The 12,980-nt window shown below is 55.4% G+C and overlaps 5 protein-coding genes across 5 annotated transcripts; 3 read left to right on the top strand and 2 right to left on the bottom strand.

The window, feature by feature from the left end:
- Window positions 1-227: 227 nt before the first annotated feature.
- CGCS363_v006804 (Phosphoinositide 3-phosphatase) lies at window positions 228-2,411 on the top strand (the record flags this gene model as incomplete). Its single annotated transcript, XM_036638653.1, has 1 exon — window positions 228-2,411. One exon carries the CDS (start codon window positions 228-230, stop codon window positions 2,409-2,411), a length of 2,184 nt encoding a protein of 727 aa, XP_036496095.1.
- A 60-nt stretch (window positions 2,412-2,471) lies between these two features.
- CGCS363_v006803 (uncharacterized protein) lies at window positions 2,472-3,134 on the top strand (the record flags this gene model as incomplete). The annotated part of the gene is made up of 1 exon (XM_036638652.1): window positions 2,472-3,134. One exon carries the CDS (start codon window positions 2,472-2,474, stop codon window positions 3,132-3,134), a length of 663 nt encoding a protein of 220 aa, XP_036496094.1.
- A 739-nt stretch (window positions 3,135-3,873) lies between these two features.
- Window positions 3,874-5,851, bottom strand: FRS1 (Phenylalanine--tRNA ligase beta subunit; the record flags this gene model as incomplete). The annotated part of the gene is made up of 3 exons (XM_036638651.1): window positions 3,874-3,919; window positions 3,974-5,707; window positions 5,799-5,851. The coding sequence occupies 3 exons, from the start codon at window positions 5,849-5,851 to the stop codon at window positions 3,874-3,876; spliced, it is 1,833 nt and encodes a 610-aa protein (XP_036496093.1).
- A 1,671-nt stretch (window positions 5,852-7,522) lies between these two features.
- paa1 (Protein phosphatase PP2A regulatory subunit A) lies at window positions 7,523-9,825 on the top strand (the record flags this gene model as incomplete). The annotated part of the gene is made up of 8 exons (XM_036638650.1): window positions 7,523-7,588; window positions 7,712-7,817; window positions 7,871-8,022; window positions 8,075-8,566; window positions 8,617-8,876; window positions 8,937-9,037; window positions 9,085-9,422; window positions 9,472-9,825. The coding sequence occupies 8 exons, from the start codon at window positions 7,523-7,525 to the stop codon at window positions 9,823-9,825; spliced, it is 1,869 nt and encodes a 622-aa protein (XP_036496092.1).
- A 414-nt stretch (window positions 9,826-10,239) lies between these two features.
- Window positions 10,240-11,107, bottom strand: EFM4 (Protein-lysine N-methyltransferase EFM4; the record flags this gene model as incomplete). Its single annotated transcript, XM_036638649.1, has 2 exons — window positions 10,240-10,993; window positions 11,055-11,107. 2 exons carry the CDS (start codon window positions 11,105-11,107, stop codon window positions 10,240-10,242), a joined length of 807 nt encoding a protein of 268 aa, XP_036496091.1.
- Between the last annotated feature and the right edge of the window lie 1,873 nt (window positions 11,108-12,980).

Here is a 12,980-nt window from a genome sequence, read left to right as displayed (position 1 = left end):
AAGAGGTGTACTAACGTGTTGTCCAACAGGTGGTCGAGAACGTCCAGGGCATCAGCGGCGGAGTCACCTCCACCGGCACCCTTCGTCTGACCGACTACCACCTCGTCTACTGCGTCCCGGTTAAAGCCTCAAAGGACCAACCGCTCCCTCAACCGCCGAACCAAGCACCCAAGACTCGCGAATCATGGATTACGTTTCCTATCCTGTCAAACGTGCAACTCCGGCTCATGCCCCCGACCACTGGCATTCATAGCTCAATCCGCATCCGCTGTCGCGACTTCGTCTTCGTCACCTTCACATTCCAAGACGACAAAGCTGCCAAGGAGGTGTTCGAGTTCATCAAGGCCCGAACCTGCAAGCTTCCCTCCGTCGAGTCGCTCTTCGCGTTCCATCATAAGCCCTCCAAAGTCGAGAAGCACGTCAATGGCTGGCACATCTACGATCCGAGAGCCGAGTTCCGTCGACAGGGTATTAGCGAGAAGTCGGCGGACTTGGGATGGAGAATCAGCAACATCAACAAGGACTATACCTTTTGCGACACGTACCCTGCCGTTCTTGTGGTTCCCTCTTCCATCTCCGATAATGTCCTCAAGTACGCCAAGGATTACCGCTCTAGAAACCGCATCCCGGCTCTTAGCTATATTCACAAGGTCAACAACTGCACCATTACTCGCAGCGCCCAGCCCTTGTCGGGCATCACCAGGAAGAACAATGTTCAGGACGAGAAGCTTGTGTTGGCGTCGTTCGCGGAGCGTGTTCCCCGGACCAGCGTCGACTCCGAGCAGCCTCCCCAGTTGCCGGCTTCGGAGACCACCAGTCTTTCAGAGCTCGAGAAGTACGAGGAGAGCATCATCGAGGATGCTGCGCCCAAGGTTTACGACGAGAAGACTGGCAAGAGGCTTGTTTATGGAGCTCAGCAAGCCAACATGATTGTCGACGCCCGGCCCACTGTCAACGCTATGGTCAACCAAGTCCAAGGAATGGGATCGGAGCCCATGGACCGCTACCCTGGTGCCACAAAGGCCTTTATGAACATTGAGAACATTCACGTCATGAGAAACTCTTTGAACAAGGTTGTGGACTGCATCAAAGACGCAGACGTCTCGCCCTTGCCGCCTGACCAGAACGCCCTCTTTGCAACTGGCTGGCTCAAGCACACCGCAGCAGTGCTCAACGGTGCTGAGATTATTGCTCGACAGATCTGGTACAAGCACTCTCATGTGTTGATCCATTGCTCTGATGGTTGGGACCGCACAAGTCAGCTCAGCGCCCTTGCTCAGATCCTCCTGGACCCGTACTTCCGAACCATTGAGGGATTCATGGTTCTGGTGGAGAAGGATTGGTTATCTTTTGGCCACATGTTCAGACTGCGGTCTGGCCCCTTGAACCATGAGAGCTGGTTCAATGTTCAGAGAGATGGCATGGCTGGTCAAACCGTCCAGCCTGGCGAGAATGACGGCCGCGCAGACGCATTCCAGAACGTCATTGCCGGAGCGCGCCGGTTCTTCAACCAGAACAAGGATGACCCCACGGAGCAGCTTGACGCTATTGGCGAAGCAGCGACTGGTAAGGTTGCCAACGATGAGGCCACCGTCCCTAAGATGATCAGCCCCGTGTTCCACCAATTCTTGGACTGCGTCTACCAGCTTTTGCGGCAGAACCCAACCAAGTTTGAGTTTAATGAGCGATTTCTTCGCCGGCTGCTCTACCACCTCTACTCTTGCCAGTATGGAACCTTCCTCTATAACTCCGAGAAGCAGAGACGCGACGCCCGTGCTGCTGAGCGCACTCAGTCTGTCTGGGACTACTTCCTGGCTCGCAAGCAGGAGTTCATCAATAAGGATTACGATCCCACCATTGACGAATACGTCAAGGGTCGTGATTCGATCATTAAGACAGACCTCAAGGATATTATCTGGTGGCACCAGCTTTTCAACCGGTCTGACGAGGAGATGAACTCGAACCTCCACGCCACAGCTGCGCAGGCTCAGAACAAGGCCTCGGCCATGGCCAACTTCCAGCCGGCGACTGAAGAGTCCTACGCGAGCAGCCATCCTGGCACACCTCCTGACGACACTCCCGGTTCCAAGCCACCCTCGCTGGCGGCTAGCCAGTCTGTTCTCGCTGCGGTGGAATCATCACACACCACTCTGACACCCGAGGAGCAATGCCAGGGACGACGATTGGAGCAGGGACAGGAGCGACACCTTCAACGGAGTGCCTCGGCTGAGAACCCGAATGCCTTCTCGTCTATTCGAGACGGCATTGCGGACGGAATCGCAAACCTCAATATTGGCCGCAACGTCACCGGCATTCTCAACAACCTGGGTACCAACAATCGCAATGGCAGTCCAGCCTCAACCTCGAGGGTCCCGACTCGCGGCGAGCAAGAGCTACGGGAGATGACTTAGGGTGTCAATTTCGCGCAATTGCCCGACCCGCCCTACCTGATCGAAGAGACCGAATCTACTATGCTCTTCGATGCAGACCTCTACCATAGGGAGAACTGGGATCCTGATTACCCGAGCGACAGTGAGTCAATGCCGGAATCGAAGAGAGACCCAGAGGTGGGAGTGAAGTTGGCGGAGATGACAGAAGTGCTGACGGAGACTGTTTCAAAGTTGAACGCAGCGAACTTGGCGAAGATACCGCAGAATATGTCGGTAGCCACGAACTCTGCCGATGCGGCGACAGTCTCTGAGTCGGATTTGGAGTCTGCCTTAGATTGGGGTAGTCAAGGCATGCTGGACTGGGGCGTCATGAGCTTTCACGGGTACATGATCGGTGAGGAGTCTGACAATGAGTGGCCGCCTGCTGGTTATACGATGAACGGTGCTTTCGATGAGACAAGCGGCGACGAGAGCAGTGGCGACGAGACCAGCATTAGTGGCGACACCACCAACGGCAGCCAAATGAGCAGCGACAGCATGTCCACGGCCGACAGCGACGACATGAGCCTTTGTGAGGACACCATCGTCCCCATAACCGAGAGCGACCTCATCCCTGACGGTCTTGACAACAGTTTCGATGAGATGGCCGACAACAGCATCTTCGTCATGGTGGACGGCAATGAAGATGCACCCTCAGCTGATAACGGCAGTATCTTGCACGGGATTCAAATGGGTTCCCAGTGAAGATGGCGTCTAAGGCGTTCAGTTCAAACTTTGATCGTTCCAACAAACACACAAAGTGCAAACGAGAAAAGTTTGTACGAATGGAGAAGTGAGAAAAGAGAGGCCTTCGACACGTTTCACGGTTTTCATGACACGCCACTAGGAGTTTTGTACATTTATTACGACCATTTTGTTTCTTCACTTTCGGCCTCTTTTCGCAGGGGGCCAAATAGAGACATGCCGATACTGCTTTCTGGCGTCAAGGCGAAACGACCTGCATTCAAAGAGCGTTGGTCCAGGGGCAGAAGGATAGGGCAATACAGATGGGAGGGGTCTGGAAAAACAAAAGGTGCGGAGCAATTGAACGCGTCCGACCGAGCAGGAAAGGGATGCACTTGGGGCTCATTATATAGATCCGCCTTGGGTTTTGAACTCCCCATACTCTTTGAGAAGTTTCTTAATTCTAATTAGTTAAAGTCACGTCTTGCGTTCCTTGTGCAGTCTGAACGAACACTGGCATACTGAGTATGTTCCTCACACAGGCAATCTGGCATGGATGCAACACGTTGCGACAACGGACGGCATCTTTCTTTCGATCTTTTTTTTTTGGTCTTCCGTCTATTTTATCTGGCAATATTTTGGGCCCACTTCTGGTCCAGGGAACAAGTCTATGTCTGTCTGCCCTCGCATCGCCCAACTTTTATGTTTTTTTAAATTCCGTAGCCAACCGTCATGTCCACATATCCCATCATGCTCATCACTACAAGAAAACCTCAAGGTTGATCTCAAGGGTGCTCACGGGGTATCTACGTTGGTTAGTATGCATTCTCTATCTCAGTCAGAGGAGGGGGAGCTCGTACCTCAAGTCAAACTTCTCCAGCACGGTGGGGTGCAGGATGCCAAACTCGCCGATGCGCTGCTCCTTGCCGCCAAGGCGAAGGTAAATGGCAGCCGCGTGGCCAGGGAAGAAGGTGTCCTCGTTAATCTCCTCGATCCAGTAGCCGTCCGGCTTTCCGGGGTTCTCGGCAACCTTAAAGTCAAGGCTCTTGCCAGCCGTCAGGCCCTCATCATGAGTGAGGAAGGCGGTGCGAAGCATCAGCAGGATGCGGTCCAGGAGACCGTGGACGATCTCGAAACCAGAGGTCTTGCCGTACCACGCAGCAGCAAAGTGGCGCTCGTTGCGAGCCTTGCGCTCCAGGGACTCATCCTTGAAGACGACGTCGGAAGCCTCGAAGATCTTGATGGGCACGCTGTGCTTCTTGTTCTCGCGAATAGTCTTGAGGAGACCCGGGACCAGAGATGTGCGAACGACCTGGTACTCGGCAGTCTTGGGGTTGGCGAGCTTCACGGCAGTCTTGCCGTCGTCTTTCCTGTTCAACCAACCAAAGTTCTCGTCGTGACTGCACAGGATCAGGGGCAAGACCTCACTCCAGCCAGCCATGGCGGCCTCATTTCGGATGATATCGGCGAGCTTGTTAATCATAAGAGGCGCACCAATGGTCGCGCTCTTGTTGGGGGAGGATCTGGGGAGATTGTTGTAGCCGTAGCAAATGGCGAGGTCCTCCATAACGTCGCACTGGTGTAGCACGTCGGCGCGGGTAACTGGGATGGTGACACTCAAAAGGTTGCTGTCCTTCTCTGAGGGCTTGGCGATGTATGCCATCTTGGTGAGAAGCTTGCAAAGCGTCTCGGGTGACTCGTTCAGGCCAGTGCAGGCGTTGAGGTAGTCGATCTCGACGTCGATAGTGCGGGGTTCAAGACTGGGCGTCGTCCTCGAGGCACCGTTGTGCTCGGAGACGATCTTGACAGGCTCTACGGTGAAAGGCTCGGCGGTGTACTGAGAGAACATGGTGACCATCATGTCGCAAACGATGTCGAGCTTAGTGGCGTCGGTAGCTGTCATCTCGATGAAGACATTTGTGGTGTTGACGGTGATCTTGGAGTGGTCGCCGTTGATGATGGGCGGCAAGGAGCAGACGGTGCGGTTCTTGTCGTAGATGACTGGGTAGACAGGCGAGTCCTTGATGATGTGCAAGTACTTGCCAAGGTGCTTGTCGCCCTCGTAGAACTGCATCAACTCCTCGCCATTCATCTCCTTGGTCTGGTTCAGGGGCTTGAACTTGATGTCCTTGGGGGGCAGCGCCTCATACGTGAAGGGGCCCTGGATGGTGTCAAGATCGTGGGTACCAATAGCCACCAATGTCCTTTGTCTCGCCAGGTTCATGTGCAGCTTGTCCTGGAGGCCGATGAAGGAGTCGTAGCTTTCTTGGGTGAACTTGACGTTTCTGAGGATAGCGCCGGCAACGAGGGGACGGATCTTGCTGGTATCTTGGGCCACGGTGATGACCTGAGTCTCGGGCTCCTTAGGCTCAACGACCTTGTAGTTTGGGGGAGCGACCTTTCCCCTGAAGATGTTGAGCATGAGCGCTATTCCCTCGAAACACAGCATATCATATCGGTTGGCAGGGATCTCGATCTTGAGCTGGGGCGGCTCCTGCACGCCATTGACGATAGGTCGCTCGTCATTCTCGGTGTCTTCGTCGAGCTCGATACCGAATTCGAAGCAGAGGTCCTCGAACTCCTGGGTGGTGAAGCTGTGTGCGGTGATGTTTAGCGGAGGGGCACTCGGGATGGCGGGGTCGTGATCTGGGTCTGGGCAGGCGGTGCGACCGCGGCGCAACTCACTTTTGGCCCAGGGCCTTGTACAAATCGTACTTGTTAACGGCGATGGTAGGCATGGTGAGAATTGACGAGAATCTCTCGAGGAAATATCGGTCCGGCGGTCGTCAGAGGGCGGGAGAGGCTCCGTGAAGTGGTCGCTGTCCTTCTCCGAGTGGCCTTGAGTCACAGAAATTTTGGGGGATTGTCGGAGGTCAAGCAATTGCATGTACGGAGGGTCACTGGCGGGATGAAGTTGCTGCTTTACAAAGCCAAAAGAGTCATCGGAGTGGTCCTGGCGCCAATTGAGGGAGTGCGGGGTTGAGGGGCTGCAAAAGCGGCGGGCAGACTCGGCATCTCAATCTTCCAGGGTCCGATGTGGCTCGTGCTCGGGCAAGCGAGACCGGGACTGGCAGCCACGGGCTGGACTGATCTGTCGTCGTTGATGCTGATGCTGGCTCCTGATGACAGCTGGCGACCAGTGCGTCCGCGCCCAGACGCAGCCATATGTTCTACATTCCAGTTCCACATGTTTTTGCCCGAGAAACAGACACGAGATGAGAGACGAAAGAGCTCCATGTTTGTTGGCGTTGCCTTGCATTTGACAGAAGCCTGACGTGACGTCTCCATGCGTGAAGCGCGCGCTTGGTTTCTGGAATCAAGCATCGTCACCAGCGCACGGAGGCCATATCCGTGAGGCAGGTGCCTCTGGGCGAAGCACTTGCAGCTCATATACGTACTTGTAGCTCAGCTGCACCTCGTCATCGCCCCTCCATCAAGTTTTCGTCTGGTGCTTGATCGAAAGGCCGTGTTCTGCTGCAGGCCTCGGGAGGATCATGTTCTGTTTACACCGTAGGATCCTGCCATTCTGGCATGAAAAGGGAAATTTGTGCATCTCCTTCCTTCTAGAACGATGAAGATGCGTTGCAGAAAGAACTTCGTATCCCAAGGTAGGTAGGCAGGCTTGCGTTGCTCGCCTGAGAAGAGGCATGAGGCAGGCAGCCCCTCCCCTCACCAAAGAGCCACTGTGAAGTGTGAACTGCACCCCTGCCTTACGTCGTCCAAGGCTCCAAGATCCAGCCCGGAAAGTACGTACCTTACCTAATGGAAGGCAGCATTAGATCTCAGCTGGGCACTGGACGCTGCCCTGAGGTGCCGCCCGTGGCCACAGATACAGTGTACCTTCGGGCAGGGCATGGCATTTGTTGATCAGTGGAAGCTTTGCTAGCCCACCTTTTAGCACGCTGCATCTCACTCACTGGCCACGCTGCGGTGGTGGGACTGGCTGGCAGAACCCAGCCCGGCGAGCAGCACAGGACAGAAACGTCAGGTCGACCTCCCGTCCAGCGGCCAGAGACCAGACCAGACCAGAACAGAACGGCGTCGTCAAACTTGCCTCTCCTTGCCCTTCGCTGCCTCCGTCCACCATCTGAAATCAACACCACCTTTTTCCTTCTCCACCATTGCCGCGATATCTTGCTGATTCTGCCGCCAACCCGCCCTTCGGATCGTGGCATGGTCTGCTCACCTGCAACCTCCGCCTCGTAGTAATTACCATCCACCATCCCGGTTGCGTCGTCTCAGATTTTAGAGCCCCCCCATCCCACAACGACCGTCGCTCGCCCTCAACCAACCCATTGCATCACTCGCACGCGATCCACCCCGATCGCCCAAAAGACGTCGACAACCTTTCCCCTTCACATCCTTCGACCAACCCATCGATAGACGCGCCTGCGCCCGAATCGCTCGCCATGGCAGACGCGCCGAATACCCAGGACGAGCTTTACCCCATCGCCGTCCTCATCGACGAGCTAAAGGTATGGCGGTGACTGTCCCTCTTCCCTGCCCGTCCTCGGCCTCCTGCCCGACCAGACTGCTGCTACCACCACCACCATCCATCCACCCGCCGCGCACCTTCGATGCTGACAGATCAAATACAGCACGACGATGTCCTCCTGCGCCTCAATGCCATCCACCGCCTTTCTACTATCGCCCTCGCCCTGGGCGCCGAGCGCACGCGCGAGGAGCTGATCCCCTTCCTCGACGGTTAGTGTCGCGCATCCCATCCCTCTTTGAGCCATATCTAAACAACCTACTAGAATCTGTCGAGGACGAGGATGAGGTTTTGGTCGCTCTCAGCGGCGAGCTTGGCAACTTCATCGAATATGTCGGAGGCCCTCAATGGGGCCACGTCCTCCTATCTCCCCTCGAGAACCTCGCTGCCATCGAGGAGCCCGTCGTGCGGGACAAGGTAGCTATCGCCCCCTTCTCCACCTGCAACCTACGTCGCCTAACCAGCACAGGCCGTCGAGTCCCTCAACAAGATCTGCGAGGAGCTGTCCTCCCAACAAGTCGAAGAATACTTCATTCCCTTGACGGTCCGTTTGTCAAAAGCAGACTGGTTCACCTCCAAGGTCTCTGGCTGCGGCCTTTACACAACCCCCTACAAGAAGGTTTCTCCCGGCGTTCAAGAAGAGCTTCGGAAGCAGTTTGGCCAGCTCGTCCACGATGAGACACCCATGGTCAGACGTCAGGCTGCCACCAACCTGTCAAAGTTCGTCAAGGAGATGCCGGCCGCCGTCGTTGTTGAGGAGATGATACCCCTTTTCCAGCACCTCGCCCAAGACGACCAGGACTCCGTCCGCCTACTCACCGTCGAAATCCTCATTTCCATCGCCGAAGTCGTTCCCAAGGAGCAGCAGTCTAGCCACGGCGTCCTCCTTACTTCTCTGCGCAACCTGATCGAGGACAAGAGCTGGAGGGTTCGATACATGATTGCGGACAGATTTGAGAAGGTGAGTTCGTCGGTGATCAAGAGATGAGGTGATGCTAAATGTGCGCGCAGATCTCCAAGGCTGTCGATGAGGAGGTCGTGTCGAGAGATCTGGTTCCGTCCTTTGTCAAGCTGCTGAAGGACAACGAGGCCGAGGTCCGCACTGCGATCGCTGGCCAAATACCCGGCTTCTGCGCTCTCGTCGACAGGACTGTGCTTCTTAACGATATCATGGGCAGTGTCGAGGATCTCGTTTCCGATACCTCTCAGCACGTCAGAGCTGCTCTTGGAACGCAGATTAGTGGTCTTGCACCCATCCTGGGCAAGCAAGAGTGAGTTTCTTCGCTGCGGGGGGCGCTTTACAGCGTACGTATGAGACTAACGTGTTCCAGGACTATCGACCACCTTTTGCCCATGTTCTTGCAGATGCTGAAGGATGAGTTCCCCGAAGTCCGTCTTCACATCATCTCAAAGCTTGAGCTTGTCAATCAGGGTATGTGACAACCCACAAGATACGAGTTCAAAGCTGACTGATTCTAGTTATTGGCATTGACCTGCTCTCGCAATCTCTCCTTCCCGCGATTACCCAGCTTGCGGAAGACAAGCAATGGCGCGTGAGGCTTGCGATTATCGAGTACATTCCTTTGCTCGCGAGCCAGCTCGGCGTCAAGTTCTTTGACGAGAAGTTGGGCAACCTGTGCATGAGCTGGTTGGGTGACACGGTCTTTTCTATTCGCGAGGCTGCGACGCACAACTTGAAGAAGCTGACTGAGGTTTTCGGGGTTGAATGGGCAAGTGAGGCAATCATTCCCAAGGTTATGGCTATGGGCAACCACCCCAACTACCTCTACCGCATGACAACCTGCTTCGCCATCACGGTGAGTATTCTCGCACCGTTCACAGCTTGTACGTACTGACATCTAGTAGACTCTCGCCTCGGTCGTCAGCATGGACGTCATCGCCGACAAGATTCTCCCGATGCTCGACAAGCTGGTTGACGACGAGATCCCCAACATTCGCTTCAATGTTGCCAAGACATACGGCGTTCTCATCGACGTCCTTCGCCGTTTGCCGGAAGAGGGTACCATCTACTCGCTGGAGAAGGAGGGTGCCAGCTTCAGCCCGTCCCCTAGAGGTATGGAGCTGATCCAGTCGCGCGTCATCCCCAAGCTCGAGAAGCTGCAAAAGGACGACGACGTCGACGTGCGGTACTTTGCGACAACGTCCGCGAACAGCGTGACTGGACCTACTGCTGGCGAACCTATGAATACATCACCATAGATGAGAGACGTAATGAAGCAATTCCCAATCTTTTACCCGAGCCCGCCCCAACATTCTTAACCTCGCATGCTTCGGCAACACGATAGTTCTATGGTGCTTCTTTAGCTGGCCTGTTCGGATCGCAAAAAAAAAGAGACTAGAAAGAGGGGAACGGATGTTCAGAGGTCATTCAAGGAGAACTCAAGGAGGGTCGGCTCCGGGGCATCGGTTGCATGACGTAGTAGAAGTGGAGGAAAGTTGAGGGTAGGTGACGCTGCCTGGATTCCCCAATAAAAAAGAAACCAATGTATGATACACAGCAGCAGTCAGAAGAACGCGTTGCAACGAGCACATGAGGTCAGCCGTGATCATGGGGTATTCATATCTTTCTTTTGATTCTCTTTATTCGTCAAATCATTGCATCATGGCATGCAGCTAGGCATGTCTCTGGAAGCACAAACTGCTAATCGTCTGGCCCTTGGCGCCGCCAAAGGTGAAGCTGGGATAATCGACCTTGCCGACGGCAACAAACCTTCCGACGTCGCCCTTTCGCGCGGGGCCCTCGAACCACGCCTTGAGCTCTTCCTCGGTCCAGTTGCAGCTCGTGATGAGCAATAGGCCACCGGGCTTCACAAGACGCAAGACGCGACCCCTGTAACCCTCGCAGATCCTCCGGCCCTGCGCATCCTTCTCGTCGCTCAAGCAGATGGCATCGAAAGTTCCCTTGTCGAGCACAACGTCCCAGCCCTCCTGCTGGCTGCCGTTCAGGACGGTCTCCCACGGCCCGTTGAGCAGATCCCACTCGTCAAACTCGGGCTCCTTGACGTCCACCTCCTCTTCGTCGCCATCGGCCATGTCCTCATCCTCCCCCTCCTTGGGGGCCTCGGCGCGCTGGCGGGCGATGCGGCGGGCGAGCTCGACGCTCTGGGGCGCGTAGTCGACGCCGAGGGCGCGGCCGTGCCAGCCCTCGTCGCGGAGGGCGAAGAGGAGGGAGCCGTTGCCGCAGCCGAGGTCGAGGAAGGTGGCGTCGGGCTGGCGGAGGGAGTGGTCGAAGGCGGCGGACTCGGTCAGGTCCTCGAGGTAGGTGAGGAGCTTGGACTCGGCGTCGGAGTCGTCGAACCAGACGGTGCCGCGGTCGGTCGGGTCGGAGGCGTGGTTTGTGAGTTCGGTCGTGTAAAGAGAGGACCAGCTGTTGTTCCCATCGGTTAGATTGCGGGTGGGAGTCCGGGGGTGAGGAGGGGAGGCAGTACTATTCTTTTGTTCCGAGCTTGGAGGGCTCCAGGTGGGCGGGTTGAGAAGCCATTTTTAAGTGTGGTTTTCTGTGATGCCGCGGTGGTTCTTCGTACAAAGCTGTTAAGGCGAGAGGAGAAGAGAAACTTTGCAGTCACCACGCAATGCGACGACACTGGCCAAACCCGGTTTTTTTGATGCCATCGCGAATTGTGTTTTTTGGCGGGGTGTTTCCGCCGCTTCATGCTGGAAGCGGCAGGCGGTGAGACGGCCAAGTCAATTCCCAAGCCGATGGCCCCCACCCCCTCCCTCCTCTTTTCAAGCACAAACCATGCAAAGCAACCCCTCGCTGCCCGATGGAGGAGGGGCTGCCTTTTGGTAGGGACCCAGGGTAAGGTAGGGTGGTAGGTAGGTAGCTTCAGTGGCAGGTGGGTTGAAACTCTGATGTGTTGTGAAGCTCCGGAGCAAAGACTGCTCTTCGACTTGGGCGCAGCTGTCATCTTGAGCCAAGCTGGTAATTGCACACAGAGGAACGAATGAATGGCAATCACAATGGAGGATAGTGATGTAATTATTTCCGGCCGATGTTTCCCTTCCATTTCCCCTCTCGCAATGATCCATTCGTATGACATCTACGTAAGACGGGAGGGCGACTGCAACCACACGAGCATTCCGGCCGAGTACAACAACTAGAGACGACAATGGTACAGTCATGTTTGTCCTCGCCGACGGGGAAACAAGAAACGCGCAATGCGTGAGCTTCTTTTTGCTGGCTCTGCGGAGGGGAAAGGGTCTGTGTGTGGCTTGTGTGACCACCTCAAAGATGCAGGCAAAAATGTATCGCCACTGCGCGCGGGTGCAATAAGGTGACGTTTCGTCTGTTCTTCCCGCACCGCACCCGTGGACGTGCCTCGTGAGTGTGTGTGCGCGCGTGTGTGTGTCTGTTTGTGCGTTAGAAAAAGAGGATGAACTCCTCCCCGCACCCTCTCTTCCTGGGCGAAGGAGTTTCGTTCTGTTCTGATTCAACTGCCCTTCGTTTGGTGCAGAGCAAGACTTACATTCGCTTGACAATCACGGAACCGCCTACCTACTCTATCCCTTTTCCTCAACAGCGCCGACAATAACGTTCTCGATATTCCCAAACAGCTTCAAGGGAAGAAAAGACTATGGCCGTGTTCAACCTCCACCTCTTCGTACTCGCCGCGCTCCTGATCCTCGGCACGGCCTCGGCGAGGAGGTTGGCCTTTTTCGAAGTCAGACAGTCTCAGGATGAGACCAGGACGAGAGGCGTAAGTCCACCATAGCCACCAGCTTTAAGGGAGCTATGATTGCTGAATGATGCGTTGTAGACCTGCACACAAATGAGCAACAAGTGCCATCTCGCAAGCCGCGATGACCAGGTCTGTCCGGCCGATTACAACAGGGTACGTGGTAGCCCCCTTTTTATATGCGTTGGGGAATACGTCGAACACCAGTTGACATCACTACAGTGTCCCTTTGACGGGGCTCCTTGCGTCTTGATCGAGCCACGGGGAGATTCGAGTCGTAAACCAGAAGTTCGGTGCGGATATCTGGGGGCACAGGGAGCGTGATGACGAAGAGGAGAGTAGTGAGAGCGAGAAAGCAAGCAACTTGGAGGTACCTTGGCAACTATCTAGGCGCTCCCCTTCAGAGAGAGATACCCCAGCGTCCAAGCATACCGTCCTGGTATGAATGTGAATCTTCAGTCATGAAATATCGCCCCTAGCCCATTCCGTGGTGTTGGTTCTTAGTCTCCATCCCCTTTCTTCTCAATAGTGACTAGCTCCAACCAACGTATTCTTCCACCCCCAAAGCTCCTCTTATTTAATACCGTCATCAACGAAGGTTTTCCTCCTTCATGCGGGCCGTTGTGCAGCCCCAGGGACGTTTCTTCCGGTCCTCTCTCATCAACACCTCCAGCGTCC

The sequence above is a fragment of the Colletotrichum siamense genome (genome assembly GCF_013390195.1).
Source record: "Colletotrichum siamense strain Cg363 chromosome Unknown KSG_Cg363_contig04, whole genome shotgun sequence".
NCBI lineage: Eukaryota > Fungi > Ascomycota > Sordariomycetes > Glomerellales > Glomerellaceae > Colletotrichum > Colletotrichum siamense.
Note: the sequence above shows the minus strand (reverse complement) of the source record. Positions and strands in the feature narration are given on the sequence as shown.